This window comes from Staurois parvus, unplaced genomic scaffold (genome assembly GCF_062004578.1).
Source record: "Staurois parvus isolate SC_StPar_1 unplaced genomic scaffold, SC_StPar_1.0 ptg000021l, whole genome shotgun sequence".
NCBI lineage: Eukaryota > Metazoa > Chordata > Amphibia > Anura > Ranidae > Staurois > Staurois parvus.
In genome coordinates, this window is record NW_028317817.1 from 8,881,240 (window position 1) to 8,908,925 (window position 27,686).

At 39.5% G+C, this 27,686-nt stretch overlaps 1 protein-coding gene across 1 annotated transcript in view; it reads left to right on the forward strand.

The window, feature by feature from the left end:
• Positions 1-27,686, forward strand: part of NEK10 (NIMA related kinase 10) — a 371,560-nt gene that overhangs the window by 83,691 nt on the left and 260,183 nt on the right. The window contains 3 exon segments of the mRNA XM_089691216.1: positions 4,864-5,088; positions 13,814-13,953; positions 26,253-26,314. Of these exon segments, the coding sequence (XP_089547342.1) occupies positions 4,864-5,088; positions 13,814-13,953; positions 26,253-26,314 (427 nt within the window).

Consider the following 27,686-nt stretch of genomic DNA (forward strand, 5'->3'; position numbering starts at 1 on the left):
GGCTCACTTCTTCCTAGAAACCAGTCAGCTTCCAGGTTTTATTGCCAAAGCCTAATTGAACAAGCTGAGTTTAGAAGCTGATTGGTTTCTGTGCAGAAGTGAGCCTGATTTTGCACTCACCAGCTTTAGTAAATAAACCCCATTATATCCAGTTTTGGAAACAAATTATATTTAATGCCTTTTTTGTCTTGAATTGAGTATGGAATGGTAAAACCCCTGTCAGGGTTTTTTGTGTCTCCCATTGAGAGATGTACCATCACTTCCTGTCTTGGAGAGAACAGAAGGTGAGAAGAAATCACTCCAACAATGTTTGCTAGGATAAATGACATTTTAACCCATGTGTGTCACCTTGTGTGTCTGTACCAAGGCCAAACATTCCAGGGTATGTAAACTTTTGATCATGGCCATTTGGGTGATTTCTGTTATCATTATGATTTAAAAAGGAGCCAAAAAACCTATTTGATAATAAATGGCTTCATATGATCATCATCCTTCAATAAAAGACCATTTTTGGGCATGATCAGTCATATTTTCAATATCAATGCTAAAATTTCACAATTTTTGCCGGGGTATGTAAACTTTTGAGCACAACTGTATCACTAAATTACTGACTGACATATCTGCCTGGATGTCACACCACTTCCTCAAACTCAATCTATCTAAAACCCAGCTCCTAATATTTCCTTTCCCATGTGCCCCTTCCCCTGACTGCTCTGTCCAGATCAATGGTGCAACCATCAACCCTTCCCCGCATGCCAAGGTGCTAGGTGTAATCCTGGAGTCTGAACCCCCCTTTCAGCCCCACCTCTAATCACTTTCCAAAGCTTACCGTGTCAACCTCCGCAACATCTCCAAACACGTCCCTTCCTAACCGATGACACAACAAAGCTCCTAATTCACTCCCAGGTTATCTCTTGCCTCGACTACTGCAACTCCCTTCTCATTGGTTTAGGACTGCAGTACACTGTTTGTTTTTAATGTGTGTTGCCCTTTCATGTTCTCCTTGCTGCAAAGGCTAGTTATAGGTCGGGTGGTTTTCATTTGTTTGTACAGTTGAAGACTAGAGACAACTTGACCTTCAAGATCTCTCTTGTTCCTTTTTGCTGTAAATATTATTTGAAAATGTGCTGTTGTTTTATTGTCTACTTTTATTCAATAAAATCGTTTGTAAACAAAAGATCTCTCTTGTTCCAAGAAACAGTTTTTTTTTTTATTGTGAGAAGTTATGTACAAGCAAATGCAGATAAATATTTCAATTTCATATCTCCACTGCAAGAGTTAGGATGTAGAGTCAGTGCAAAGTAGGAATCTGTATTGTAAAGTGAACGATAAGAAACCATAACTGTGAGAGAAAGAAAGGTAGGTGACCTGTCGGAATCAGGTAGCTGACTGCACAGGGATCACCATGCTGGCTCTTGTTGGTAGGCATGTGTGTTAAAATGGTTCATAATTACAGAAGGAGAAACAGGGAGCTGTATAGATCCCCAGTATTATTACAAGAACAGTATGTAACAGTATGCAAGCCAGGCACATTGTAATACTGTAGCTTAGTGTTAGTGGCAATGTAAATCTTGACACTTTAGAAGGTTAAAGAAGAGATGCAGAATTGAACTGGCTTTCTCAGGATGCTAGGCAGGTGTTCCATCAAGCCATGCACCTCTAGGGGTATGGTGAAGAAGGGCAATTTTCCGTCTGCTACAACTCAGAGCTTGGCAGAACAGAACATGTCGCTTCTTGACAGCTAAGAAGGAGTCACTTCAGCATTGTAGAGCTGGTGAGAAATCAGGAAAAATTGGGATGCCATTGATATTAAAGAGGAGCTCTCCTGCAGTGTGTATACCATGAAAGATAGCAACTTTGTCCCTGAAATTCAAATAATGGGCTAAGGGCTAATCCCCGGATGTCGTTGTCTTGGTGGTGTGTGATGTGAACATTCGACCACAAAAAAGAGACATTTTCCCAGAAAAAAATCTATTTTCCGGAAATCCAACAAAACAGAGATTGTTCCTTTTGGAATAGTTTTTAGGATTTCTAAGATTTCCCAACTGATTTTTGTAGGTTGTCATGTCCCTTTTAGAGGCCCTGCTGCCAAGTAGCAAGAGGGCCAGGGTCTCCTTCAAGGTACTAATCTGATCATCTGCCTTATTAGTGCAATCCTGCAGGTTCTGAAAATCTTGCTTCACTAGATGATATCAGTGTGGACACTATAAATTTGTGGGGCTAGGGAGGCTTAGCATTCTTTAATGGCATCCATTATTTATGATTGGAAATGTTCTGGTTGGCCTACCTGTTCTGCTGTCTCCTGGGATATGGAGCCCAGTTCCAGAGAGTTCACAGAATTAGGAGGTTGTTTACTTGGAGGTGGGCCAACTTCACCACCATGGTGAGGACAAGAGTGTTGCTGAGAGGGAGGAAATCTGTCTGGGGTATTCAGATGCCAGGATATGCAGGATTTTTGCCAGGATTAGGATGTGGCAGTGGAGTTTCTAAAATCAGTGTGTCCATTTCTCCCATCGGGCCAAGCCCCCACTTCTATTAGATTTTTAATCTCTTTCATGTGACAAAGAAAGCAGAACTTAAAAGCCTGCCTGGTTTTATAAGAGCTGTGAATGATGCCAGAGGCAGGAACTTTGATGGGGAGAATTTTCTTCTGATGTCCGTCACAGATAAAAGAAGCTAGTGGCTGATTCTACTCACCAACATCCTCTCATAAATGTAGAGTCTTGGAATTGCTGACCCCTTAAAGTAGTTGTTAACTAAAGTATAATTATGACAACTGTTCTTATTTGTTTTGGATGTGTTTTTAGTCTTAGGGTCTATTCATGATTCACAACTTGATTCATGTCCATTTAAGTTGTGCAATTTCCATTACAACTTTATGTTGCAACTTTGAGGCAACTTTGGATGGATGCGACATGGATGCAACTTTGGCTGTTGACTTTGGTTTTTACTACTGCACAACTGTCACATTGATAACATTAACCACTTCAATACCGGGCACTTTTACCCCCTTCCTGCCCAGGCCAATTTTCAGGCAGGTTTCAGCGCTCTCACACTTTGAATAACAATTGCGCGGTCATGCAACACTACCCACACTAAATTTTTTTCATTTTGTTCACACAACTAGAGCTTTCTTTTGATAGTATTTAATCACCACTGGGGTTTTTATTTTTTGCCAAAATAACAAAAAAGACCCACATTTTTTAAAGAAAAAAATAGGTTTTTCTTTGTTTCTGTTATAAAAATTTGCAAATTGTTCTTCATAAATTTAGGCCAAGATGTATTCTGCTACATTTCTTTGGTGAAAATAACCCAAATCAGTATTTATTATTTAGTCTGTAGGAAAGTTATAGTGCTCACAAACTATCGGATATATATGAAAATGGATCAATCCTGAAGTACTGACAGCCAATCTAATTACTTGAGGCCCAAAAATGTCAGAACAGTACAGATATCCCCCAAATGACCTTTTTTTGCAAAGTACACAGTCTGACGTATTTCATAAAAGGAGCAGGGCCCTCCTAACCCTCTTGTATTGAACTGTATTGTTGCGAATTGTCTCCCGTTATATTGTAAAGCGCTGAGCAAACTGTTGGCGCTATATAAATCCTGTATAATAATATTAATAATGAAAGGAAGCCATCCATTGTTTAAAACTGACATTTGACCAGCAGTGATTGGTCACAACAGGTCACATGGTACTGGCAATGGACCGGTACACAGATCTGTCATCGGCTGTCCGAGGTACACAACCGGTGACAGATCAGGTCACAGCGTGGCCCTGTGGGCACGTTCAAGACACAATCCGGGAGGGTTGCCATATGACGCTCACCCGGATCAATGAGAGTCCCGCCCGGCTGTCATTTTCCTATTGGCCTGGCGGGAAGTGGTTAAGATGCGATTTTTGAGAGTTTACTTTGCAGGCTATGGCACTCAAGTTGCATAAAAGTTGCATCAGAGTAGTGAAGGAACCTTTTAAAATCACTGTGATTTTAAGTTGCTTAGATCTGAATGGTTTCTATTGAAATACGTGTGTTCAAAGTTGCATGACAAGTCATACAAGTGTGAATGAAACCTTAGAGTGAAGAAGATTTACAATTTTGGTCAAGAATTAAATAATGTATCTGTCCCTCCTGTGAATATTTTCCTTTACTTCCTGTTCTGATATACCTTACCTGGACTGGGAGAAAGATTGAGGCTCCATGCACACTGGGCATTTTTAACCTCCCTGGCGGTATGATTATGTCAGGAATTTTGTACCAAAAGCGGTACCATTTTTTTGCATGGAAATATGTATTTTTTTTATTGTAGGCCTGTAATTTAGGAATAACTCCCTGAAATCTGTCTGAACAAGAGTCTAGTAAACATTCCGGGTATGATAAAACTTGAAACACGAAATCATAAATTATAATTTAATAAATACTCATAAAAAATAATAATATAATCATAATAAATTTAATTCAATAATATAATCAAACCAAAAACACTGAAATTTGAAATATTTGAATATATAAACGTACCTTTCCCTAACAGAAAAACATTTTTGCTGTCTGCTTCCCCTTTAGGCATATTTACTTTTCACTTCTTGTTCTGTATATCATTCATCAAATAGACAAGAAGAGAGGAAAAGTCTTCCAATCCAGAACACAAAAAACAACATAAGGTCCCCAACCTTTCTCCTTTGTATCTATAAATAAGGTTTGACTGGATTTTACGTTTGACACTTGTACTGTGCTCTGCTATGTCAAGTTGTTTGTTCATTATATCTTACTCAGACTAGCAATAAGAGTTGTCATCAAATGCTAAAGAATGCATCCGCTATCAGTATTATAGTACTGACATATACTTTTGTTCATTCTCTAGACTTTCAGCAGAGCTTTTACGACTTCTCTGTTCAGAGTCTGAGGTAAAAGAACAAGTCAAAGTTTATGATGGTGTTCCCACACTGCTTAGTTTGCTACATTCTGATCACCTAAAGCTTCTGTGGAGCGTGGTTTGGATATTGGTTCAGATTTGTGAAGACCCTGAAATAAGTGTGGAGATTCGTACATGGGGAGGAGTCAAACAGCTTCTCCATATTTTAAAGGGGTATGTTGGTATTTGTTTTTTTACAGACTTGTACATTAAATAGAAGGCACACTAAATTCCTTGCTCCGGTATGAAATAGGAATTACCTGACTTTCACCGCAATACCCAGCCTTTGTTAAAATGGTCCTTGTGTTCATCTTCTTCTACTGTTCATTGCCGTGTATTTATCAGTACAGGAACCACTGACAATTCAATGACAAACAGTTCTCTTTGTCAACCATCATTTTTGCTACTTGTCTCATGATAAATTGAAATCTGCTAGAGTGATTTCCACTGCCAAATGATCAGTTTCTAACCCTGGAAATATTTTCAGCCACAACTAGATGTAACTAATATGGATACGGGGAAGCATTTTAAAAAATAATAAAAACAATGATACAATGCCTTGAAAAAGTATTCATTCCTCTTGAAATTTTCACCATTTTGTCATGGGCTGCACAGTGGCTAAATGGTTAGTATTTCCACCTGGCAGTACTAGGGTCATTGGTTTGAATCCCAGCCACGGCACCTCCTGCCTGGAGTTTGCATGTTCTCCCTGTGCCTGCATGGGTTTCCTCTGGGTACTCTGGTTTCCTCCCACACTCCAAAGACATGCTGGTAGGTTAATTGGATCCTGTCTAAATTGGCCCTTGTATGTGAATGTGAGTTAAGGACTGATGTGAATGTGCAATATATATCTAAAGCGCTGTGTAAAATTGAAGGTGCTATATAAGTACCTGAAATAAATAAATAAATGTTACAACCAAAAACATAAATGTATTTTACTGGGATTTTATGTGATAGATCAACACAAAATGGCACATAATTGTGAAGTGGAAGGAAAGTGATAAATGGTTTTCAAAATTGTTTACAAATTAATATCTGAAAAGTGTGTGCATTTGTATTCAGCCCCCTTTACTCTAATACTCCTAACTAAAATCTAGTGGAACCAATTGCCTTCAGAATTCACCTAATTTGTAAATAGAGTCCACCTGTGTGTAATTTAATCTCAGTATAAATACAGCTGTTCTGTGAAGCCCTCAGAGGTTTGTTAGAGAACATTAGTAAACAAACAGCATCATGAAGGCCAAGGAACACACCAGACAGTGGAAGTGGAAGGAAAATGATACATGGTTTTCAACATTTTTTACAAATAAATAACTGAAAAATATGCTGTGCACTTGTATTCAGCCCCCATGAGTCAATACTTTGGAGAACCACCTTTCACTGCATTTACATCTGCAAGTCTTTTTGGGGATGTCTCTACCAGCTTTGCACATCTAGAGAGTGAAATTTTTGCCCATTTTTCTTTGCAAAATAGCTCAAGCTCTGTCAGATTGGATGGAGAGCATCTGTGAACAGCAATTTTCAAGTCTTGCTACAGATTCTCAATTGGATTTAGGTCTGGACTTTGACTGGGCCATTCTAGCACATGAATATGCTTTGATCTAAACCATTCCATTGTAGCTCTGGCTTTATGTTTAGGGTTGTTGTCCTGCTTTAAAGTGAACCTCTGCCCCTGTCTCAAGTCTTTTGCAGACTCTTAACAGGTTTTCTTATTAGATTGCTCTGTATTTGGCTTCATCTATCTTCCTATCAACTCTGACCACCTTTCCTGTCCCTGCTGAAGAAAAGTATCCCCACAACATGATGCTGCCACCACCATGTTTCACAGTGGGGATGGTGTGTTCAGGGTGATGTGCAGTGTTAGTTTTCCGCCACACATAGTGTTTTGCTTTTAGGCCAAAAAGTTCGATTTTGGTCTCATCCGACCAGAGCACCTTCTTCCACATGTTTGCTGTGTCCCCCACATGGCTTCTTGCAAACTGTAAACAGGACTAATTATGGCTTTCTTTCAACAATGGCTTTCTCCTTGCCACTCTTCCATAAAGGCCAGATCTGTGGAGTGCACGACTAATAGTTGTCCTGTGGACAGATTCTCCCACCTGAGCTGTGGATCTCTGCAGCTCCTCCAGAGTTACCATGGGCTTCTTGGCTGCTTCTCTGATTAATGCTCTCCTTGCCCGGCCTGTCAGTTTAGGTGTCCTGGTAGGTTTGCAGTTGTGCCATACTCTTTTCACTTTCAGATGATGGATTGAACAGTGCTCCATGAGATGTTCAACGTGTGGGATATTTTTTTATAACCTAACCCTGCTTTACACTTCTCCACAACTTTATCCCTGACCTGTCTGGTGTGTTTCTTGGCCTTCATGATGCGTTTGTTCACTAATGTTCTCTAGCAAACCTTTGAGGACTTCACAGAACAGCTGTATTTATATTGAGATTAAATTACACACAGATGGACTCTATTTACTAATTAGGTGACTTGAGAAGGCAATTGGTTCCACTAGATTTTAGTTAGGGGTATCAGAGTACAGGGTGGTTCTCCAAAGTATTGAATCATGGGGGGCTGAATATAAATGCATGCCACACTTTTCAGATATTTATTTGTAAAATATTTTGAAAACCATGTATCATTTTCCTTCCACTTCATTGTGCCATTTTGTGTTGATTTATCACATAAAATCCCAGTAAAATACATTTACATTTTTGGTTGTAACATGACAAAATGGTGAAAATTTCAAGGGGTATGAATACTTTTTCAAGGCACTATAGATATAATATAAATAAATAAATGTTTATTGTTACATACATTAAACACTGCATCAAAAATGCGTGGGCAAAGGAGAAATTAAATAAAACAATAAAAAAATAAGTGTGGAGTCACCAGCAGATATGAACGCTGCTCAATCCAACTCACGTGGAGTAACGGAGAGTATCTGTGCTGGCCTTAGCACCCACTCTGGCCCTGCCCACTGACGCGTTTGGTCACAGAGGTGAAAGAACACAGAAACTTAGATCATACAGTGAGGAACAGAAGTATTTGAACACCCTGCGATTTTGCAAGTTCTCCCACTTAGAAATCGTGGAGGGGTCTGAAATTCACATTGTAGGTGCATTCCCACTCTGAGAGACAGAATTAAAAATTCAGGAAATCACATTGTATGATTTTTAAAGAATTTATTTGTCTTGCACTGCTGAACATAAGTATTTGAACACCTAAGAAACAGCAAGAATTCTGGCTCTCAAAGACCTGTTACTGTGCCTTTAAAAAGTCCACCTCTACTCCACTCATTAATCTAACTTAGTAGCACCTGTCTGAGCTCTTTAAAGACACCTGTCCACCCCACAGTCAGTCAGACGCCAACTACTACCATGGGCAAGACCAAAGAGCTGTCAAAAACACCAGCGACAAAATTGTGGACCTCCGCAAGGCTGGAAAGGGCTACGGGGCAATTGCCAAGCAGCTTGGTGAAAATAGATCAACTGTTGGAGCAATTGTTAAAAACTGGAAGAGGCTAAAGACGACTGTCAGTCTCCCTCGGACTGGGGCTCCATGCAAGATCTCACCTCGTGGGGTATCACTGATGATAAGAAAGGTGAGGAATCAGCCCAGAACTACAAGGGAGGAGCTGGTCAATGACATGAAGAGAGCTGGGACCACAGTTTCAAAGGTCACTGTCTGTAGAACACTACGCCGTCATGGTTTCAAATCATGCATTGCACGGAAGGTTCCCCTGCTCAAGTCATCACGTGTCCAGGCCCGTCTGAAGTTTGCCAATGACCATCTGAATGATCCAGAGGAGGCATGGCAGAAAGTCATGTGGTCAGATGAGACCAAAGTAGAACTTTTTGGTCTAAACTTCACTCGTTGTGTTTGGAGGAAAAAGAAGGATGAGTTGCATCCCAAGAACACCATCCCTACTGTGAAGCATGGGGGTGGTAACATCATGCTTTGGGGGTGCTTTTCTGCGAAGGGGACAGGACGATTGCACTGTATTAATGAGAGGATGAATGGGGCCATTTATTGTGAGATTTTGAGCAACAACCTCCTTCCCTCAGTCATTGAAGATGGGTCGTGGCTGGGTCTTCCAACATGACTACGACCCAAAGCCAGGATAACCAAGGAGTGGCTCCGTAAGAAGCATATCAAGGTTCTGGAGTGGCCTAGCCAGTCTCCAGACCTAAATCCAATAGAACATCTTTGGAGGGAGCTGAAACTCCGTGTTGCTCAGCGACAGCCCCGAAACCTGACAGATCTAGAGGAGATCTGTGTGGAGGAGTGGGCCAAAATCCCTGTTGCAGTGTGTGCAAACCTGGTCAAGAACTACAGGAAACGTTTGACCTCTGTAATTGCAAACAAAGGCTTCTGTACCAAATATTTACACTGATTTTCTCAGGTGTTCAAATACTTATGTTCAGCAGTGCAAGACAAATAAATTCTTTAAAAATCATACAATGTGATTTCCTGAATTTTCTTTTTAATTCTGTCTCTCAGAGTGGGAATGCACCTACAATGTGAATTTCAGACCCCTCCATGATTTCTAAGTGGGAGAACTTGCAAAATCGCAGGGTGTTCAAATAGTTCTGTTCCTCACTGTATATGCCTCTTTGCCGTGAGGAAGATTGAAAACAGATGTGAAGTGAAGTGTTGTGAAAGATAATGTAAAACATTTAAAAAAATATATATTTGAAAAAATGTTTTTGTTTTTTATTTTACTCTATTCTATTCTATTTTACTACATTTATTTATTTTTGTTTACTCATTTTCCTTTATTTTATTGTTATTTCATTTTTTTTTCCTTTTTTATCATTCATTTTATTATTTGCATTTTCCTCCTTCTACTCCGTCTTTTTTCTCTTTTCCATTTTCATTTCTTTCCTTTCCCTTTTTTCTCTCTTTTATTTTCTTATTTTTTTCTAATTGCCATGATTTTTTTTGGAGTGTACATGCACCTCACATTTCTTTATATACATTTTTTCAAATATATATTTTTTAAATTTTCTTCTTGTATATCTTTCTTTCGCCACACTTCATTTCTCATCTCTTCTCAATCTTTCTCACAGCCGATGATGCATAGATGATCTAAGGCTCTTTGTGGCCTTCCGTCTCTGTGACCAAGCCCCGATGGGCATGGCGAAATGGTTCAGTGGGTGTGGTTGGAGTGAGGGCTAAGGCCAGCACAGACACTCTCCAATACTCCATGTGGGTTGGATTGAGCGGCGTCCATATCTTCTGGTGATTCCACACTTTTGGACAGTGTCAGTTTTGGATAGTGTCATAAGTGTTTTGCCAAAAGCATAACAAAAGCTGAAAATAATATATACAGAGCAGGTTAGGAACACTTTAATGCCTTTCTATATATGCAATTCAAGGGAGTGTGTTGGAACAACTACTGATGTGCTGTTGTTTTCATACTAAAACTTTGGGAAAAAAATTGTGGCGGATATCTGCAAGCAAGATGACATTACTGTTGTGTCTGCTTGATTTCATATATAAGCTTTTGCTCACCTAAGTCCTCTTAATATGGAGGTTCTTTTTGGATATTATTATACATTTGACATGTGCACTTGCCTATATATAAGAAATACCACGTGGCTAAAGTATGGTATATATGGTTGAGTCCCAGCCAGGTTTTTATTCTTTTTGGTAGACTATGTTTGCAATCTGCCACCCGAATGTCCAAAAAAACCTCTTTCACAAGCACAGAATTACAATGCAGTGCATGCTGGAATTTGGAGTTTGAGCAGACACAAGAGATGAGATGGTAAGTGGGGTAGATACATAATCCGTATTCTTAATGCAGGGGTGAACAGTGCCTGGAGAATTCTGGGCACTGGGGAAAGATCACAGACACACTGCACTGACAGCCCAAACCAGATACCATATTTCCACAGACAGTTTATCCAGTCCATGGACAGGAGAAATCAGGGTGATTTTTACACACTGTCTGTGAAAATACTGAGTGTTGACATCCCTGTAACAGAATGGTAGAACAAAGCATATTCAGCTTGAATTATTGATTGAGCAAAATGTTTGATGCCATAGGTGTATAAAATGACAAGTACACTTAGGGCTCATGTACATCGCAGCTGATAAACGCACGTTTAGGAGCTGTACAGTGTTTTTTTCAGCAGCCCCTGAACTCACCCTAACATTTTCCTGTGTCCATGTACACATCTTTGTTTACAGTTGTTTATCTTTGTTTACAGTCGTTTACAGGCATTTGAGTTTACAGTTGTTTTTTTAATGTAGAAAACTTGCGTTCATCAGTTTTATCAGAGTTTCAAACACAAAACGCTTGTAAACGCGGCAAAACACTTGTAAACGCGGCAAATCGTGTTTATAAGTGTTTGCGTTTCCAGTTCCCGATGATGTCCAGAGCCTTTTTTCATTATGAAAAGTGCATGCAAATAATATTCAAGGTACTCAGATGGACACAGGATGTTCCTACCAAGCTTGTCACACATTGCAATGACCAATTCACACTGTGGACCTCTCCCACCCTTGGAAACAAAAGATATGTTAATGACCATTCACACCTTAAATTCCTCATGAAGACCCCCTGCCAGGTGGCCTTAATGACTCACTCCAGCAGTCACCTGTCCCACCCTTGGAAACAAAAGAAATGTTAATGAGCAACTCACACCTAAGCTAATCTCAACACATACTGCTGTCTCTGCTTCTACTCTCTGTATTTCTCTGAAACAGTCTGAAATAGTTAATATTTTACCACTTTTCAGTGCATTCTGGGCATTTTGGTTCTCCTGTGCTTATCTTTAAAAAATGCTTCTAAACGTAAACACACATAAACGTGCATAAAGGCGTTATGCAAACGCAGCTAAACAGACGTTTTTTAACCTACGTTTTTCCAGCAGTCAGTTTCCATCGTTTAGAAGTGTCCTGTGTACATGGGGCCTTACCACATGCCACTGGTTTGTACTGCTTTGTGGGATTATCTATCTGTTGTATCTGTAGCACTCTAGATTACCCACTGTAGATTACCCCTGGTCTCCTTTGCTAGCACAGAAGCTGCCAAGCACATTTCCATGCACACTGATAATACAGACTCATTCTAGGGGATGTGTTCTTAATATATATATACTGTATATATATATATATATATATTCTTAGCAGGAATTCCCATAGCAATAAGCAATAGGCACACACTAAAGTCCAATATCAAGTCTTACTCACAATGTCCTATGAGCTGTCTGCCACTCAGCTTCCTTAGGCAAATCATCAGTGAAGGAGACAAGGACCAGGACTTCAGGACAGCCCATATGGAAGAAAAATATATTTGAAATATATTTTAAAAATAGTCTTCCCAAATATATTGACATATATTTGAAATAGCACAATTTTGGCCTTATTCTATATATATATATATATAATATATATATACTGTATATATATATGTATAATTATTATACATTGTTTATATAGCGCCAAAGGGTTTGCTCAGCGCTGTACATTAGCGTGGGGGACAGAACATGAGACAAAACAGTAAATTACAATACACGAGGGGTTAGAGGGCCCTGCTCTTTCGAGCTTACAATCTAGGAGGGAGGGGATGGGGTACAGGAGGAAGTGGCTGTGGGGGATGGAGTGGTAGAAGGAGTCGAGGAGATCGGTTGTTAGGTGAGGGTGGGGTAGGCTTCCCTCAAGAGGTGGGTTTTTAGGGTGCGCCTGAAAGTGAGGAGGGTAGGTGACAGTCTGATGGATTGGGGTAGGGAGTTCCAGAGGATGGGGGAAGTCCTGGAGAAGTCCTGCAGTTGGGCGTGGGAGGAGGAGACTAGGGAGCTGGAGAGTAGGAGGTCCTGTGAGGAGCGAAGGGAACGGGTGGGGTAGTATTTGGGTATCAGGTCGGTTAGGTAGTTTTGCGGCAGCGTTGTGAATGGCTTTGTATGTCAGAGTTAGTAGTTTGAATTTAATGCGTTGGGCAAACGGGAGCCAGTGAAGGGATTGGCAGAGGGGGGTGGCAGAAGTGGAGCGGTTGGTTAGGTGGATGAGTCTGGCCGCTGAGTTCAGGATAGACTGGAGTGGGGATAGCATTTGTTTGGGTAGGCCAGTGAGAAGGGAGTTGCAGTAGTCCAGGCGTGAGATAATATATAATATATATATATATATATATATATATATATATATGCACATATATACACACACACTGTATGTTTAAATGCGTCTTTAATACAAAATATATGAAAAGTATTTTTAAAAATACATTTCAAATATACTGTATGTCTTTATAAATACAAATCTACATTTTTGGAATGCATTTACAAATATATGTAAAAATATATGTTACAATGACTTTTTTATATGTTAAAAAAAATCAGAAAAATATATTTGAAAAATATATATTTTTTAAAATATTCTTGTCTCACTAGCTATCTTTCAGAGGCAGCTGCCCCAGGAGAACTGGAACACTCCTTGGAGAAGAAAGAGCACTCTGTAAAGGCCATCAAACATTTATCACATCCCTGCCACCTTCTGAATGTCTCCTTCTAGGGATTGGCTGGGGCATGATAAATATTAATACTGGTCATTTGACTCTCCCTGCCCCATATTCTAGAAGCTTCTTCCAGAATAAAACACCCAGCTAGAAAACCCTATAAAGAATAACACAATCAATTACTGCTCCCCTGACTTTACTAAAGCCAAAAGCTAAATTAGAAGAGGGTGCTATCTATCTATCTATCTATCTATCTATCTATCTATCTATCTATCTATCTATCTATCTATCTATCCCTCTTTACTGGCCTTGCTATTTGGGTAAATATGGTACTTTCTATAGAGTTACATGCATTGAGATATCTTTCATGCTTATTTATGAGGACATATCAATGAAGTCTCATGCTTGGCAGCATGTCATTTGTACTATATCATTTTAAATTCTTCCAGGGAACAGTATCTAGTTTCTGATCGCTCTTCCATTGGGAGCTTGTCAAGTGCGAATGCTGCAGGCCGAATCCAGCATCTTTATTTATCTGAAGATCTGAGCCCAAGGGAAATACAAGAAAATACTCTCTCTCTCCAAGCAGGTATCATAACTTGTTGTAGATATATTTGTGCATGCAGTGAAAAATAGGCAACTTGTCTTTCTTGACAAATATAAAGTTTATTTAGTTATATATTTTATTTAAATAGAATAAATGGTGTTCTTATCAATACATTTTTTATTGAATTTGACATATCAAGTTAACAGCATAATTACAGTACATTTGATAGTAGACTACTGTATCCATGTATAATGTCCATGCGTTCAATGCAGTTAAACAAAATATAACACTACATGTAACACACATTTGTGCAAAAGTAGTAAACACAAGGCACAGAGGCCTTTATTACTCATCACTATCATAATAATAACTAAAGATACATCCTCAAACATCTCCTCCCACACAAATCACTCCAGAGTTGCATTTGGGTGGGAGTTTCTTGTATATGTTACTGTAAATATTGGAGCTTTCTAACATTGCTGCATCTACAAGTCAAGGTAAGGATCCATTCAGGCGTGGGCAAAAGGAGAAAGTCAAAAGAAAGGATAAGTAAAGCAAATGAGAAGAAGAGTAAAACACAAGGGAATGTAGGGGAAAAAGTCCATCACGATTGCCCATGTGGAAACGATAGCTGCCAAATCAATATCTTACAAAAGTAACAAGGACCTGTCAAAGCTCATCAAAATATAGAGTTCTGTTTTGTTTGAGATCAGGATTTCTCAAAAATCCAAGTCTTGTCATTGAGGACCACAGCCAGTTTTTCTTGGGTCAGATACCACATAATTTTTGTTTTAGTTGGACAGTTGTTGGCGCCAGGGTTTGACTTGCTGTTGTAAACAAAAACATCAAGAGAAGAAATTGGTACATTTAGATGGTTTTAGGTTCAGCAAAGACTCTTTTGGTGCCTTTCCCATGCCTTTACCTAGCAACCTTATCTGAAACATTATATTTTCTTGTTCAAATATTTTATTATCATTTTAACAAGGGGAAAAGATATAGGTAATAGATATTTCGCAAACATAAGATCATAGACATTGGTATCTGTGGTAGTAACAGAGAAGGGGAGAGGAGGAAAGTACTGATACAGCAATATGGCATTTCAAATGGCAGAAGGTGAGCAAAAGCAGTATGCATAATTACAGACAGGATTTTGATGAATGAAGAAACATGCTTCCCAGTGCTTTCTAAGGGGATCGGAACATGAGAGCGTAAAATTATGAAGGATGGTCAAAGGGAGAGGGGTCACGGGAAAAAAGGGAAGGGGGGGAGGGAAACAGGTTGAGGAGGTCCAAAGGAAAGTGGGGATGGGAGGGAAGGGGTAAATGACTCCACAAATAATAACAATGAATGGGATAATGTGTGACGTAGATAAATATGGTACCAGGGTAGTAGGAAGTATATGGGTTTATCATGGAATAAGAAGTGAGTCGTCAAAATTTGACGGGAGGAAACACTCCACCCATGGGTTCCAGATATTCAGGAATTTAGGGATAGTATCTAGTATTGTAGCTTCCACTTTAGCTTGAATCATAGCCTGTGTAACTTTATTCTTAACAACTATGATGCTTAAGGAGGGAGATTTCCAAGATTTAGCTATGACCTGTTTGGCTGCCGTGGTAACTTGCAAGATAAGTTTGAATTGCTAAATGGTAACACTGGGGTGGGGGGGGGGCTTAAGTTGAGCAGAGCTATAACAGGGTTTGGCTGAAGCGTTTGGAACATTATATTTTATCCCTGGGGTAAATCTAGCTATAGCACCCTCATAATAAATGAGGTCCCTGGGATGGATGTTATCATCTGTGATCTTAATCTTTAAAGTTCCTTCATTTTAATTATGGGCAATTTGTTAAAGGTGAATGATTTATCCAGAGATCAATTTTGAGGTAATAATTATTAGTCCTCAAAGGACATCTTGATAAGCACTACATAATAATTTTCCATCCCATTTCCGAATTATCCATGTTAGGAAATTATAATTGTTTCTTATTTTAGATATTAAAATAATACATAACTGAATCCTTTATATAGACTGGTGCTCTGTATATAAATAGATTGAAAAGTGTTTGAAAAAGTAATTATATATATATTAATAGTGTTCCTGAGGTCTAAAACAGTTTTGTTTTAAAAATAGTGAAATCAAATCAATTCACCCTGAACTGACCTCTCTCTGGATTATGCAGGGCTAAACAGACTTTGTATTTTCCCAATGATAAACTGGCTGGTGTCTGTTTAAATATTCTATCTAAACATGTAGATTGTAAGCTCTAACGAGCAGGGCCCTCTGTTTCCTTTTGTACCAAATTGTTTTGTAACTGTCTACCTTCATTTTGTAAAGCGCTGTGCAAACTGTTGGCGCCATATAAATCCTGTATGATAATGACAATAATAATAATACATTGTTCCTAAGCTTTGAAGATCCTTGGTTTTGTTTGAATTCGACTGAAGATTTCTACGTTTCTCAAAAATTCAGTTCTTCAAAGCCTTCATTTTGAGATTTGTGAACACCTGTGATACTGAGTTCATATGAAGTCAAGCTTCATATTTCTTTAATATTTATATTATCACAATTTGATACCAGAAAAACCTTCACAAAGTATTATTCAGCTCACATATAGATCCTAATGGAAGATCAGAATGTCATGTAAAAAATACTAGAAGCACTACTTGAAGCTTGTGGAAAGCCTGCTGAAGCTTACTAAAGTGACAGTCAGCTATCTCATTAAGATTTGTGTAAAACATTCCCCAAAAAAAACAGACTGTAACTGTTTCTTTAAAGGCAAAGCTGTTTGAAGCTTGATAAATGCTTCATAAATGCTTTACATAAGTTGCTGAAAGCTACAAAAATGCTTGAAGTACACACTGCTCTTATTGAAGCCTCTGTGAATAAGGCCTAATGCTTATGTTAATAGGATTAAGGAGGATTTGTTAATATTAATAGAATATCTCTTCTAAATACAACATTCAAATTAACTTTAACAAATAAAAATGATCATCTTTTGAAAAACCATCCCCAAATAAAATTCACTTATATGTTCTGGCATTGTCCAAGGGGTAGTTTACACCTCTTTTGCTCTTTGAAGAGCAATCAGCGTTCAGAACACTCTTCAGACAGCATGGTTAAAGCATAGTTGTCCATTTAGTAATGTCCTTTATCTTTTAACCAAAATAAAAATGTAATTTGCATTCTTCTTTAGAATTGTGTATCGTATAATCTTTGTCTTACCACTATAACACCACTTATTTTTGATTGTTTTTGATATTCTTGCTGTTGCACTATTTTTGCTCTTCATGATCTTAAAGAAACCTGTACTGAGAGAAATAGTGGAGTTATCATTGTTGACCTTTTTCTAAAAATACTAGCTGCCCTTCTGTTCCTGACTTCAGTACTTTCCTGGAACAAGCTGGAGTTACTGACCTGGAACAAGCTTTCAGGTTAGAAAATCAGAGAGATATCAGAGCTGCTGATCTGTATCTTTCAAGGTGAGGCATGGGTCAGTATGACAGCCAGGCAACTAGCATTTTTAGAAGGAGACATCAGAATGTTCAGGTGCTATAAAAAAACACAAATTTGCCATTTCCGAATAACAGATGCACAAAAGTAAAGTAAATGTAAACCTTAACTGTATGCAATTTAGTTTGCTAAAACACCATGTACCATAAATAACTGTCATGTTTTTTGTTCTTTTTTTTCTTTAATCTAATTTTTTATTGAAAAATTTGAAAGCCTTTGCACAGAGTTTCCACACAAAAATATGTCAGATTTTAATAAGCAAAGAATTGAAGTGAAGGCATCACACTATCAATAAGGTAGCACATCAGGAAATACCTGCTAGCTATGCATAGATGAAAAGTAGCAGATGACAAAGTAGGAGAATCAAAAATGGGAGCCTGAGAATTACCGCTATGGACTGAAGGCTGTAGTAAATAAACCACAACAAGAACAAAAAAAAGAGAAAAGAAAAAAGAACAGTCATACTGGGAAGATAGACGAGAGAATGAACGAGGGGTAGGTCAAGAGGGAGCATTGAGGCAGACATAGTAGTAAGCACCAGGTAGTTTAAGAATGGCCTTCAAAACAATCTCAGGGTTCCTAAACCCATTCATAAATAGAGAGTGTGTTATTTAATCTGGTTGTGAGAGCTTCAATGAGTTGAGCTCTCAAATCCGGAAATGGACTTTGGTGTATTGCCAGGCTTTGAAGTTGTCACCAACAGAAGGCTATCAGACACTTAGTAGCCATTAACACATGTAGAGAGGGGGGGAGGGGCATAAACACAGTACCTTGAGCAGTGTGAGCTCCAGGCGCCCGCCATCCATGCGTGCAGCCCTGTTCTGATCTTCTCTGCTGACTATCTGGAGCCCTGTCCTACCTGAGGCCTGGGCGGGTGCAGCACCGGACACCACAGCAGCTCCTAGTCCAGGCATCCTGGTGGTAGCCGGGGTCGGTGGAACTCGGACCTGTGCCCCTGGGAGAGGCGGTGGGTCGGTGAGGGGCATCGGATCCCTGGGAGCAGGAGGCAATGTGAGCGTCCATGTGAGCACCCATGTGACTACCCATGTGACTACCCAGGTGACAGCCCATGTGATGACTGGCGGCAATTTTGAAAGTGACAAGCTGTCCCAAAGGAAAGCGATGTGGCTTCATGGCTGAAGAAGAGGCAGTGTATTAAAGGTGATTTACTCTGCACTGAGACAGCAGTCTTGAGAGACCCTGAGACACCCCAGGTTGACCGATACACAGAGACCGCTTACTAATTTACCTACTCTTACTTGGAATCAGGCTCGGAGGCAATGGCTGGGACTGAATATGCTCTGAGATGAAAAGATCCTAATCGGTCGGCACGAAAGGTGGTGGTGAGTTGCTGTGAGTAACGGCGGGACATTTTTAATCTTGGGATACATCTGATGTTATTGCTGCAGTCTAAATGCACTCCTGAGTATTGGGGGGGATGGAGGACTATATTTACAAGGATTTTCAGTGGTTTTCCAGAAGAGTCCCAAGGGGAAGACTTGCAGGATAAAATAAAGAATGTGCTTAATCCATTGATGGGCAGACCCATAACAGAGCATTTAAAAATGGAGAGAGTACACAGGATAAGGCAACCGCAAGAAATATCAACAGATTTGCCCAGAGATGTGATTGTTTGATTCCATCACTACGAGGACAGAGAAGAAATATGGAAAAGCTCAGAGAGATCACCAAAATAAAATATGGAGAGATAAAGCTGCAAATATTTGCTGGCATTGCATCTGAGACGTTAGCCAGGAGAAGATCCCTGAAACCGTTGCTGGAACAGAAAAGGGGGAAAAAATCCGATATAACTGGGGTTTCCTGGCCTGTCTGATTGGATGGAAAGATGGCAAATCAGCAAGACTGAGATTTCCAGAAGAATTAAGTGACTTTTGTGGAAAATTAGATTTACAGGAAATGGATATTGTGGGGTGGTCAGGGGGGTCCACTGAGTGCGAAGGGTCGCGAAAAGAAAAGTGGCAGACGGTAAATAAAAGGAGAAGGTAAACCAGTGTGGGATGAGGAGGGGGGAGAGGGGGGTGACCCCCTCAGCTTTTTCCTTTTTTTTTCTCCCCCTCCGCTCCCCACTCTCTCTTCCCACACCGGCTTTGTCGTTTTCATGTATTGAGAAATTAGGAGGACTAGATGAGCAGTAGAAATCAGGCAGATGATTAGAACGTAATGGTGGTTTGTCTGGAGCCTGAATGCGCTGCCAAACTCTAGATCTCTTATGTCTCGAGATTGAGGGGCGGAATGGGCGTGCGTGTTTAGAGCCCCACCCCAGTATATAAATCGCCAGTGGGAATTTCCCACGACAGGTTCTAGGGAAAAACGTAGGCTCAAGGATATTGGGGAGAAAGGGAGTGGGGGGGGGGGATTCTTGAGAGGGGAGGGAGGGGCAGAGTGGGGAGGGAATAGATCTTCTATCAAATATCTTCTTGCTACAAAAAGGGGAAGGGGGGGTAAGAGGGAAGTGGAGGGAGAATTATACAGGAGATTGCTCCTTCCAAAAGTCGATGGCACCCTGGGTAGGAGGATGAGAGAAAGTAAGAGAAGAAAAAAAAAAACATATATACAAGAGAAATGGAGGAGGTCAATTTTATGACTTATAATGTAAAGGGACTGAATATATATCGGGAAAAAGGCATAAGATCCTCGGGGAATTACAACAACGATCTATTGGAATAGGATTTTTACAAAAAACACATTTATTACAGAAAACAAATGTAAAATTATATTCTAGATATTACCCAACCTGGTATTATGCTGATTCACCTACTAAGCAGGCTAAAAGAGTGGCATTTGGTATAGCTAAGAAATTAAGATTTAAGTTGGAGGAGAGGCTTGAGAATCCCGAGGGGCGGTTTTTATTTCTGAAGGGGAGATTACAAGAAATTGAGTGTAGATTGGCAAATATTTACTGCCACAACAGAAACCCGGAGGCCTACCTTAAGAATATATTGGGAAGTCTTCTGGATTTCAAAACGGGCAAATTGATTGTGGCAAGGGATTTTAACTTTTGCATGGATGCTCAGATTGGCACAATGTTGCATGTGCAGAGAGAGGGAAGTAGAAGTCAGAAAGCAATACGAAGAATGCTATATCAGTGTCAACTCATAGATATCTGGAGGATTAAACATCCCGGAGATAGAGACTATTGGAGTCATTGGTTAAAGTGAATATAGAAGTCACAACAATATCGGACCATGCACCAGTTACAACAAAATTATTATGGGGTAGGGAGCAGGATAAGATAAACACGTGGAAGTTAAATGAGACACTCTTTCAGGATCAGGACACGCAAGAGAGAATAAAAAAAGAAATAGAGCAGTACTTTGAAAGAAATGAGATTGAAGGAATGTCAGTGGCTATGGTCTGGGAAGCCCATAAAGTATATATCAGGGGAATTTTGATAGCGATCAGGGTAAAAAAAAAAAAAAGGAACGGCAAAAGAAAACTAATACGATTAAGGGAATTACACGAGCTGGAACAGTCTCATAAAAAGAGAATAGTAGTTGACATACAGCAGTAAATAATAAAAAAGACAGAGGAATTAGGCAATATAATGGCAGAAGAAGTGAGAAAAACTTTTAATATGATGGCAAGAGAGAGATATCAGTGGGGGAATAAACTGTGTAGATACCTAATGAGACTGCAAAGAAAGAAGAAATCTAGGAATTACATCGAGAAAATTAAGGACGACAATGGAGATCTGGCATATTCGACCACTGATATCGCTAAGGTATTAAAAAAATATTATAGTAAATTATATGGCATAAACCGGAAACAGTTAAAAGGAGGGGAAGAAGAGAGAACAAGACAGATGCAAAGGTATTTAAAGGAGGCAAATTTACCGATTTTAAGAGAAGAACAATTAAAACATCTAGAAAACCTGATAATGCAGGAGGAAATCCAAAGGGCATTGAAGAAGACAGTTGCTGGGAAAAGCCCAGGGCCTGACGGATATACAGTGAGATACTACAAAAAATTCCAAGAACAACTAGTCCCCAAATTGAGGCTATATATGAATGCATTAGGAGAAGGGATGGAGATGAGGGAGGAGTCATTGCAAGCATATATTATGCTTATATTAAAAGAGGGGAAATATGGGACCCGATGTGGTAGTTATTGGCCTATCTCACTGTTAAATACAGATACTAAATTATTTGCAAAGGTCCTAGAAATTAGATTGAAAGATCTAATGCCAGAGTGGATTCATTTGGACCAAGTGGGATTTGTCCCTGGGAGGGAGTGAAGAGACAATGGGTTAAGGTCATTACTCCTTATGCAGAAAAGTAAGAGAGGAAAACTCCCTGTACTGGTCTTGTCAGTTGATGCAGAGAAGGCTTTTGATAGGGTAGATCGGGGCTTTATGTTATACACGTTGGAGATCCTGGGAATTGGGCCCAAGATGAGAGAGTGGATAGAAAAGCTTTATAGCCAACCTTCAGTTGCAGTAAAGGTCAATATTTTGCTATCAGAGTTTTTTAGGATGTATAACGGGACAAAATAAGGCTTTCCACTTTCACCTCTATCCTTAGAACCCCTCTTAGCAACAGTAAGAAACAGTATAGATATAAAAGGGGTCCGGATAGGGGAGATAGAACACAAAGTGGCAGCGTATGCGGATGATATGCTGTTCTGTGTGGCTAACCCTAGGTTGACATTACCTAACTTAATGAAAATAATGAAATACTATGGAGAGATGTCAAATCTAAAAATTAACCCGGTAAAATAAGAGATATTAAATATTAACGTCCCAATAATGGAAAAAAAAAATTTAGCAAATACCTGGGAATTAAATTTACCTCATCAACTTAAAAACTTTAAAATAAATTATATCCCACTAACAAACAAGATAGAGGAGGAACTGAAAAGATTATCGGTAGGACCATATTTTTGGATAGGACGAATAAACTTGATAAAAATTATAATCGTCCCAAAAATCCTATATAAATTCCAAATGTTGCCTATACAACTCCCGGGAGCCTATTTTAAAATAATTAAAAAAATTATATTGAGATATATTTGGGGAAATAAAAAACAGAGAATAAGCTATGAAGTGTTATGTAGGGACAAGGATAAGGGGGGTTCTAAGTGTGCCTGATTTTAAGAGATATTATTATGCAGTGTTACTTTCACATATTTTTGATTGGACATACAATGCACTAAGAAAAAGTTGAGTGAATATAGAAAAACACATTAAGTGGGACACAACTGGATAAGATAGTATGGATTCCACCAAAAAAAAAATAACATAACACAAGTAGAGTTATGCAGGCCATAGATGGGGAGAAAAACTGCCGATTTTTCTTTTAAAAAACGAAAAATCGGTCGTTCAAGCGGCCGACGTTACCAGCAATGGTAAAAAAAAATCGGCCGATTTTCATCCCGTCTACAGCCGGCAAAAAGTGTCCCTGCAGAGAGCTCTGCTATTTCTTTGACAGTTCTCTGACAGTTCCTTCACATTTACAGAGGTTGCAACAATGTATCTATTTGTATCCATTTAGGATACAGATGTTTTTATTCGGAAACAAATAGATACAATGTTGCAACCTCTGTAAATGTCAAGCAACTGTCAGAGAACTGTCAAAGAAATAGCAGAGCTCTCTGCAGGGACACTTTTTGCCGGGCTGGAATTCCTCTTATTTTTCATTCTTCTTCTTCTTCATCATCATCCTCTTCTTCTTCTTCATCATCATCATGATCCTTTTCTTCTTCATCATCATCATCCTCTTCTTCTTCTTCTTCATCATCATCCTCTTCTTCTTCTTCTACTTCTTCATCATCATCATCATCATCATCTTCTTCTTCTTCTTCTTCTTCATAATCATCCTCTTCTTCTTCTTCTTCTTCTTCATCATCATCATCCTCTTCTTCTTTTTCTTCATCATCATCATCTTCTTCTTTTTCTTCATCATCATCATCCTCTTCTTCTTCTTCATCATCATCCTCTTCTTCTTTTTCTTCTTCATCATCATCCTCTTCTTTTTTCTTCATCATCATCATCCTCTTCTTCTTCTTCTTCATCCTCTTCTTCTTCTTCATCATCATCATCCTCTTCTTCTTCTTCATCATCATCCTCTTCTTCTTTTTCTTCATCATCATCCTCTTCTCCTCTCTTCTTCTTTTTCTTCTTCATCATCATCATCATCCTCTTCTTCTTCTTCATCATCATCATCATCATCCTCTTCTTCATCATCATCATCCTCTTCTTCTTCTACTTCTTCATCATCATCATCCTCTTCTACTTCATCATCATCATCCTCTTCTTCTTTTTCTTCTTCTACCTCTTCTTCTTCTTCATCATCATCCTCCTCTTCTTCTTCTACTTCTTCTTCATCATCATCATCATCCTCTTCTTCTTCTTCATCATCATCCTCTTCTTCTTCTTCTTCTTCTTCTTCTTCTTCTTCTTCATCATCTTCTTCTTCTTCATCATCATCCTCTTCTTTTTCATCATCATCCTCTTCTTCTTCTTCATCCTCTTCTTCTTCCTCTTCTTCTTTTTCTTCTTTTTGTCTTCCTCTTGCAGGTCACTGCTCATGCGCAGATTTTTTATCGGTAAAAAATCGGCCGATTTGCCCATTATTGCCGTGAAAATCTGCCGATCGGCAAAATCGATTTTTTTTCCAACTTTACCAATAATAAAAATCTGCCAAAATACCGAAAAACAGCCGAACAAATAGTCCACTAACGATCCGAAAATCGGCCGATTTTATTTTCGGCCAAAAAATCGGCCGATTTTCGACCCATCTATGGCGTGCATTAGTCTCTTGGTGACCCTAGGCATACTGGGTGGGAGGCGACCAAGCAAGAACATGACCAGGTCGAGCTGCAGAAGTGCCATTTTTTGAAAATAAAAAATACTTGTTTTCATCTTTTTTCATTATTTGTTGTGTCTTGCTTTTGCTGACCTCCTGCAGTCTCTTTGTCTCTACTTCCTTTCTGCATGAATTTCTCAGTGAAGGGTTTCCTAATGGTAACAACAGTGAAGCATGCTGACTTAATGTGCATTTAAACAGCCACTTGTATCTCCATTGAAAGCACATGTGACAGGGTAACAACATGCAGCCACAATTGGCATCCTATAACAGGAAGTGTATGTGCAATGAGTTTTATGACAGGATCCCCAGATCTTATTTTAACCACTTGCCTACCGAGAACTTATACCCTCTTCATGCCCAGGCCAATTTTCAGCTTTCAGTGCTGTCGCACTTTAAATGACAATTGCGCAGTCATACAACACTGTACCCATATGAAATTTTTATCATTTTTTTTCACACAAATAGAGCTTTCTTTTGGTGGTTATTAATCGCCACTGGGTGTTTCATTTTTTGCGCTATAAACAAAAAAAAGAGCAAAAAATTTGAAACAAAAAAGGTTTTCTTGTTTCTATTATAAAATTTTGCAAAAAGGTAATTTTTCTCCTTCACTGATGTGCGTTGATGAGGCTGAACTGATAGGCAGCACTGATGGGCACTGATAGGCAGCACTGATGAGGTGGCACAGATAGGCAGCACTGGTGGGCACTGATAAGAGGAACTGATAGGCAGCATTGATAGGCGGCACTGATGAGCTGGCACTGATGATGCTGCACTGATAGGCGACACTGATAGGCAGCACTGATGGCAGCACTGATGGGCGGCACTACTTGGCACTGATGAGTGGCACTGATGGGCACATGTGGGCGGCACTGCAGGGCACAGGTGGGTGGCACTGCAGGGCACAGGTGTGTGGCACTGCTGGGTACAGTGGGTAGCACTGATGGGCACAGGTGGGTGGCACTTCTTGGTACAGGGGTATCAGTGCCCTGATGATCAGTAATGATCACTTCTCTGACAATTTCGTTTATCGGCAGTACTTTCCTCATGCTCTGACAGCGTGAGGAAAGTGCACCCGATAACCGGCAACTGTATTTACCTGGTGATCTGCTGTGTCCTTGAACACAACTGATCACGTGGTAAAAGGCCGCTGTGATTGGCTGTTTACCATATCACATGATCAGCTGTGCCCGAAGGACACAGCGATCACCGGCGGTGCCGGTTTGTGCCGCTGGATGTGCTCAGGGGGCATGTTCTGGAATGACATCCATGAACGTCTTCCCAGAACTAGACAACCGTGCTGTAGCCGTCTCTCAGTTATAGTGTGGTAGGGAAGAGGTTAAAATACTGAAAATTATTTCTGAAACTATATTAACATGTTAAAGCATACATGAAATTTTAGTTACTGGGTTTGTATACTATTTAATGTTTTCACTGAATCTGCAAAGAACATCACATTTGCCAGGTTATAAATAGGGTAACTAGTATAGGAAATGTTATTTCCAATAGCTGAGCATATATTGGTAAATGTCAGTGAATATTGCGTAGCTCGGCAATTGTGCTGGTGAATCCTCCAAGCAAATTGATTTTATAAAGGAGGTGAAAGATTCTCTGGTCAATGTACAATGAAACTCACATTTACTGCTTTATAAATATACTACCTACTGCCTATATTTGCATTAATCAGTTTTAAAAAATGTCAAGTGTTGAATATCTTATAAAGGCATTGTAGTGTTCTCTCATTTTAGTTGTTTTCCTGATAGAGGGAATGTTTATATTGGCAGTTAGTGCTAATAGCTGAGGTTATATTTTATAGCAGTATTTAATGCTGGCCTATTGACATAGCTAAGACATTGATGGGATTAAGGATTTTATAATTTGATGTTTCTTATAGCTAAAGTGCTGAATTTGTAATGTACTCTTGTCTTCTTAGAAAAGTCCAGAGTCATGTTGTACCTTAGCTGAATGTAAATGATGTACTGACTGAGCCTCTTGTCTCATTTTAGCCTGCTGTGCAGCTCTTACTGAACTTGTGCTCAATGACACCAATGCTCACCAAGTAGTTCAGGTAAAGTAACATTTCTTGCTCAATCCATGTGTGTGTTCATCCATTACATAGCTAAACATGTAACCCTTATAAGGGTTGTGCATGTATATTCAATTAACATATTTTATTTTTGTGGCTACTAATAAAGGCTTTACGTTAGAAGAAATAAAAATGCTGATCAGTCTTCTTTTCTGGCTATATAAGCCAATTCTCAACAAAAAGCCCCCAAAGATAGAACGTCTTATGTATTTTCCCAGCTGCTAATAGATTTTGTCTGAGGTCAGACCTGTGGGAGGAGGGTCTTCCTATGCTCTGTATCTGTGAAATTGAAGGCTGAGGGTGATAAAGTAGATCACTAAAAATCATGGAGTCTGCAGATTTGACAGTTATTAAAGAAATGTGTTTTTTGGACTTCACAGATTTTTTTTTGTTGCTGAATGTTTGCAAAGAAAATTCAAATATTTGGAAGAATATTTCTGAACAAAGGCAGTCACAAGCAACGTTATCACTGTAATAACTGTGCATAGTGCTGATAATTAGTCTGGCCTGCAGGCTGAACAAGAGAAATCAAACAGATTCCTTCATCAACTAGAACAGAGTGGATGGACAAATACCCACTATGGGGTCTTGTATCCTGACAGCTGGTGTGGCCAGCTGTTAGAATACCCAGACAATACTTGCATCTGATGCAGTCATTGTTCGTCCGACAATTTTCTGACAGGCTCTGCTGACAGAACTTTTTGTCAATCAGAGGGGTGCCAGCAGGGCTAAATATTGATCATATTTCAGTAGAGACAGCAGGAATTGTCAAAAATTCGAACATCGTGTATGGCCAACTTTACTTTTTCTGTACTTCCTTTCTGCTTTATTTGCTTGATCGATCCCTTGGATATACCCGGTGCTTCCGAGTGTGGGGGACCAACCAATCCCCAGGCCTGTACCCTGTCACATAGTGAAGGAGAAACGTTATTAACCTTGTGTAAGCTCCAGCACAGGTTGCCACAGTGCCTACACAGGAATTCAGTACTCTGAAATGCGGGGAAGTATGGCTTGTTTAAATTGAGTGAGTGGGGTGGCCTGTCAAACGAGCTTGCTGCTTTGTCAAAGGAATATTTGTCATAGTCTGTAATTTTGCACAGTGTAAAACACTTACACCATAGGCAGAAATCCATCCAGTGATGCAAGGTGTATGCACTCGCGCATGTTGCTCTCTTGTCCTAGTCTGCATCTGGCCAACAGTCTTCTTTTTTTGGCCTTTGGACAGCCATAGATGTTATGACTGCTGTGCATGGGAGTTACTGTACAATATCCTAGCACCTGGCTCCACTCTCGGTATCTTACAAATGCAGGGAGTACACACTGAACTTTGCAAACAAACAAAAGATTTCCCAGC